The sequence below is a fragment of the Syzygium oleosum genome, unplaced genomic scaffold, assembly GCF_021117445.2.
Source record: "Syzygium oleosum isolate NSW1041296 unplaced genomic scaffold, Sole_v2.1 Sole_v2.05, whole genome shotgun sequence".
Classification (NCBI taxonomy): domain Eukaryota; kingdom Viridiplantae; phylum Streptophyta; class Magnoliopsida; order Myrtales; family Myrtaceae; genus Syzygium; species Syzygium oleosum.
In genome coordinates this window covers 8,615,549-8,621,368 of record NW_026607489.1, presented here as the reverse complement: position 1 = coordinate 8,621,368, position 5,820 = coordinate 8,615,549, and the positions used below count along the sequence as shown (strand labels likewise).

At 42.8% G+C, this 5,820-nt stretch overlaps 1 protein-coding gene across 1 annotated transcript; it reads right to left on the bottom strand.

Moving 5' to 3' along the window:
* Nucleotides 1-594: 594 nt before the first annotated feature.
* LOC115681688 (beta-amyrin synthase-like) lies at nt 595-5,358 on the bottom strand. Its single transcript, XM_030605712.2, has 16 exons — nt 5,123-5,358; nt 4,671-4,946; nt 4,363-4,560; nt 4,148-4,232; nt 3,690-3,856; nt 3,406-3,594; nt 3,187-3,300; nt 2,893-3,012; nt 2,661-2,783; nt 2,467-2,565; nt 2,191-2,247; nt 1,887-2,077; nt 1,628-1,805; nt 1,428-1,508; nt 1,271-1,354; nt 595-938 (listed from the first exon to the last, which is right to left on the bottom strand). The coding sequence occupies exons 1-16, from the start codon at nt 5,321-5,323 to the stop codon at nt 789-791; spliced, it is 2,313 nt and encodes a 770-aa protein (XP_030461572.1). The 5' UTR covers nt 5,324-5,358; the 3' UTR covers nt 595-788.
* Nucleotides 5,359-5,820: the final 462 nt, after the last annotated feature.

Below are 5,820 nucleotides of genomic sequence, written 5' to 3'. Positions count from 1 at the left end.
TGGATTCTTGAAGTATAATCCTGTGATGAGAACCAATAATGTAGCATCGAATTTGTTGGGAGTTGTCCTCAGCGGTACTTCCCGAATGACAGTACCGACGGACAAATCAGAATCCTGTGATGGTAATTTAGTTGTCAAGAAATGTACATGCGTATATTAATTATGAACATGAATGATATAAGATTCTTTATGCAAATAATCGCATATATGTACCACCCCCCTCTTAAATCGAGGGGGACCTTTCTTGTTTTGAAGCTAGTCCAACAAAATGCCAATAAAATGAGAGAAAGTCAATCGCAATAATTGATTAATGGATATAAAAACAGTCATCATATGAATCATGTACAGAACAGATGGGATATATTTGCACATGATAATTAGACGAACTGTCTTGTCTCGTGTATCATCGAGAGGATAAAGAGAAAAGAGTAGATCGCTAAAGAACGATAATACGATAAAAATGAAAGAAATTCCGTGAATCTTGTATCAGTCCCTATTTTGAAAGATGGGAAAATGAAACAAACAACTTTGACTCAACACCAGAAGAAACGGAATTGAAGAACTGATATGAATGCTCCAATGCTTCCAGCCACATTGTAACTGATCATTTCCATTTATTTCAAGAAGAGTTTGGATTCTATTACAATGAATTATACATACACCGTAATCTTAGCTTGGATCCTCAGTACTAGGACCGCAAATCCTTCGGATCTACTTCTGTCGTACAACAGAAACCACACACATGGGTTTTGATTACTTTTGTGCTTACAAAATTCATGTTTCCTCTGTCAGTTGTGATGGTATGCCTTGTTTCTTCGAAGGCCTTTTGACGGTGCTGCAACCTGCCTACAATACTCCGCGAGAGCCGACAATGGGAATATGTTCCTGAAAGCGGCATAGTGTAACATGCAATTCCTCAGAAAAACCCCAGTGATTTCCTGCAACACAGAACCATTGAATATTAAGAATAACGGCAGACAAAGTTCGTGCTTACATCATGTTGTTTCGTTGTAAGGCAATTCTTACCGATTGAGTTCGCTCTCTAATTAAGGTTTTTTTTTTTATTTGCACTAGTTCCTGATGATGTTTTGAGTTATTAAACAAAACTGTTTGTAAGATAATACGCGTGGACAATAATCATCTCTAGGTTCTCCTAGTTGTATGGATTAGTAGTGCACAGGACATTCTTTCCAAGGATATTGGTGAGGCTCAGCCTTTTTTTTCCTGAGATATTAACCTATACGAGATCAAGTGATAGAAAGGTACAAACCTGTTGAGGATAATCTCCGTCTTCCATTTGTGAATTGATTAGCAGCTTTGCGGCACGGTGTAGGGGAGTCGGATCCCTCTTCGCCTGATCGCAGATGAAATACCAAAGTCAGAAACTTCACTACTGTCATCAAAGTATGGTTAATGCGATCACTGACCTGCCCCGCGTGAATCAGACCCATCAAAGCCCAAGCGGTGTGCACCAGATTTGATCTGTTTCCTTCAAGTGGTACGTATTCCTACATTGACAAATCTGGCGTTAGAAAATTCAAGATTTCCATGCTGCCAGAAAAGCATGCAATTAAGACAGCTAAAGCCGAACACGCTGTAGAAACTAGAAGTTCCCTCCAGAAATTACCTTATTCGAGCAAGAAAGATAGCTCTCTCCCCACCCGCCATCCTGCAACTGTGTTCGTAGAAGAAAGGCGACTCCATTGCGCATAGCTGCACAATTGCTATATGTCTTGCCAGCAGCTGCTAGTCCTCCAAGCGCGAACCATGAGCCGTATGTAAAACAAACTCCCCAGCACCCATACCTGCAGGAATTGCTCAATTAGTTAGTCATTTCCTTAACTTATCCCAATTCTTCATAAGTACCCAATGGAAAAGGAACATACCATGAGCCATCTGGCCTTTGGATGCTCTCCAGATACTGGACAGCACTTGATATAAAATCCGCTATCTGCTTCTTTCTGTGACCAGGATACAACTTCCTTAGCAAAACTAAAGCTTGAATAGCTGATGATGTGCATTCGACATATTCATGCTCAATGACGACGTCCTCAAACAACTCTGTCGGATTTAGGAGCTGCAAGTGACAAATGATGAGAAAGAATGGCCAGATTTAGTAATTTATGAACAAAGGAACATGTCTTAGTTTGTGAGGACCATCAAGGAATTCCTACCAATGTAGTAACTTACTTCTAGCCAATCCTGTGCTCCTGCAGGCTCCCAAGCTGCCAATCCGCCATTTTTACTCTGGATCAAGTGACATCCATGGTTAATGTGACCATATTACAATTTATTATCATACTTGGACATCTGAAAAAACTTATGAAACTCGAAGAAAACTTAAATAGCAATGTGATTTTAGGATGCATAGAGCAAACAAAGTCTAGCCGATATTTCTTGTCTAGATCAAAGATTTTCTCATTTTCTCAAGTCTCGCTCAAGAAAGAAAAACAATGGTATACTCACTTGTAGAGAGAGTAAGATGTTGACAGCATCATACAATCTCTCTGGCTCCATCTTGTCACCCACAATTTCAGGTGGCATCATTGAAAAAAGCAAGCAACACTGAATATACAGCGAGATAGATTCAGTGAGAAACTGAGCAATTTGGGATTGGATTGAACCTGCGGATGCAGTGAAGGTATCCCCAGCAGTATTACCTTCAGAGCTTCTGCAGTGCAATCAGAGACTTGCCAACCGTGATCTTGATCCGAAAATGTCCAAGATCCTTTAGAAATATGACGGTACATGCATTTGAAGTCACCAGAAGGATTCTCCTTGACCTGGAATGTTGTAAATGGATCTATGAAGGTTCAGCTTATGTGAGGAAGCAAAAGAAACTAGAAAGATGTTAGAAGACAAGCAGATGCCCACAAGAATCGAAGATCAAACCTGAGATTTTTTAATGTAGTCGTGTCCTCTAGCTAATACCGGTGCTATCTCCTCAGTCATATTACTGGCAAGCAAAGCTTGGATGGCGAAGCCCGTGTCCCACATTTGGCTGCCAAAACTCTGCATATGAATGAGCCAACCACCAAACTAAGCTTTCCTCTAGATGGTCTCACTTTACTAAATCAATCTTCTCATTGTTATGAGAGTGCTTCCATCTTTCAAATTTGCCGCATAAGTATCTATCAGTATAATTTAAGCCCAATTCTGTTATAGTTCAGTGACACTATTACTAACCTGCATCTTCATTCCGTCTTCAGCAACCCAAAGGTAATCCGGTATCCTAGCAAGATGCTTCTTGAAATAGTCGCTGTCTGGGTCTTCTACCCAGCAAGCAAGCATGCATAACACCTGTCCAAGTCCAAAGCAAAAGATATACTCAGTGATGTTTTCCCATGAAGTGTGAATTTTGCGTTTTATGTCTCTCTCTCCTCCTTAAATCTATGTATTCATTACCTTTTCCACACATCCAATTGTGATATATCGACTGTTCTCATCTTCGTAGTGAATGTGCTTCATTGTCACTTGAAGAGCCTTCTGTCTAAGTTTATTAAACGGCCAACGGTTGAGAAAAGGCTCTGTAAATATGTGAAGACTATCCCAGATCAGATCTTGTGCTAAGTGATGGGGATAGTAGAGATCCTCCTGCAACAATAACTCGAATCATTTCATTAAGAATTTGCTGACTCACAAACTATCGGATTCTGAATTGATATTTTGGACCAGCTCGTGATACTTGCCTGGGCACAAAGATGGCGGACTTTTCTCCAGCAAATCGTGTCGTAGGATTGAGTATGAAGTTCTTCTCTCAACTGTTGAACAAGAGGCGTGATCGGACCGACAAATCTTTTCCCGTACAAGTACGACATGGGCATGTAAGTCGTCCGACAGAAGCAAAACATCTTAGCTACATTATACAAAACGGGACGATTCAGACAACATATCCACGAAACTAAAGAGAAACGCAATTAATGAAACAGAACTTGAAACTTTCTATCTTTCAATGGGAATTCTGGGAGGGTGGCCACTTTAATAACAAGCCAACGCCATATTCTTGTTGGGGCAGCAAAAATGCCATGTGGTTTCAATTTGAAAACTAATCCAACACCTTTGTCTTAATACCTGTGTAAAATTAAATATACAGGACTACTATAGAGTACCATCAAGGACAAGTTTAATATTATCTGCGAAAACAAACCTGGATGAATGGGGCCGAATGAAGGTAAAATCCAGAACTCAGGGGGCAATGGGTTGCTTCCAGACCAATCGAAAACGCCGAGAATCTACAGAGCATGCATGACAAGACAACACACAAGCACAAGCACAATGTCATTTATACGATTCACTCAAACACATACGGAAACCAATCTTGAGGACAATTTTTTGTCGATTCAGAAGGAAGAGAGAGAGTACCGAGAGCCAAGTCTTGCCCCAGGAGGGCATGTAGATGACCCCGCCATGGTCACGAATCCACTTCCTGGCCCGAGTACAAGCATTGTCCAGGCCACCATCAGGCCCTTCCCCGAGAATGCGCATGCATATGTAGCTCAGGGCCGTGCAGAACATGGTGCTGTGACCTTCAATGTGCAAGCCCCATCCACCATCTTCATTCTGCAACAAAATAAATGCAAAACACGCCCACAGTTTCACGTCGAAGTCTTTCATAGTTATTCTGCTATTTTCTCCATCTGGATGTCTCTGTTTTTGCGAGAAAAGAGTACCTGGTGGTTGTAGATGTAGCGGAGGATCTCTTTGCAGTGCTCGGTGGTGAAGACGGCGTCAAGGTGGCCGGTGATGTAGACGCATATGACCAGGGGAGGAAGGAAGAAGAGAGGGCCGGTGTTCTCGGCAGGCCAGTGGCCGTCGCTGGCCTGCAGGGCGGAGAAGAAGCGGACGGCCCGCCTCAGCGCCGTGCATGCCTTGTCGTAGGTGATCTCCTCGCCGTCCTCCACCTTCACCGGCAGGTTCGTCTGCTTGAACTGCTTCTCCCTCAGGAACTGCCCAGATATCACCACGCGTCAGCTTAAGCTTGCCTTTCACATGGCATTACCACATGTCAACAAGAGTTAAACTTCATAATAAGCAACAACAGTAATGGTGTACTAAACAAATTACAAGTGGGGCAAAATTCCGATTGGTGTTTAATGCATGTGCATGCCTATATGTTACATACCTGCATGCGCCAGAGGAGGTCGCTGCAGGGCTTGACTTGGTGGCGGTGATCGTAGAAGTGCTGGCGAGCGGCCTCCACCTCAGCGCGCTCCTCCGCGGTGCCGGCCTCGGGGTCGAACTCCCAAATCTGCCTCCCCACGTAGTTGTTGGTGCTGTACAAGTAGGGACCGTCCACTCCTTCTGCTATCTTCAGCCTCCACATTCTGGTCTTCTCTTTTTCCTCTCTTCCTTCAACTGATTATATTCCGACTCCCGTGGAGTGTCCTTCCTGATGATTCATGCAAACAAAAAAAAGAAAAAATAACCCACAAAAGCAATGACGAGCGAGTTGCTACAGATCAAAACTCCTCAAAAGACTGCTTGTTTTCTGAGATTACGTAACGATAGGCATGCATATGCATTAAAGATATAGCGCCGCGAACTTAACTTAGCATAGGGAAAAGCATGAACCTATCGCACAGAGAGAGATATACCTCTTTTGTTCGAGAGAGTTGTGCTGTTGTGGTCTTCAGATGAAGAAAGGGGATCTCTATTTATACCCACGTTTTGGGTCGCCACCTTCTTCCGACATTCTTCATCTCATTTAAAACATGGCCAGGTTTGCCAAACAAAATTACAATAATGTAAGACATATACTTCGCGCCAAAGAACCTTGTTTTCTTCCGCCCCTGGTTGGATGGTATAACGTAGATGGACACC

What these genes read in the sequence shown, in the direction of transcription:
- LOC115681688 (XM_030605712.2), bottom strand. Translation starts at nt 5,323, where the DNA reads ATGTGGAGGCTGAAGATAGCAGAAGGAGTGGACGGTCCCTACTTGTAC. An exon ending in CAATTGGATGTGTGGAAAAG is followed by an intron (nt 3,301 to 3,405) that starts GTAATGAATACA and finishes GGACTTGGACAG; the next exon opens with GTGTTATGCATGCTTGCTTG. An exon ending in ACGGAGATTATCCTCAACAG is followed by an intron (nt 939 to 1,270) that starts GTTTGTACCTTT and finishes TCTGTGTTGCAG; the next exon opens with GAAATCACTGGGGTTTTTCT.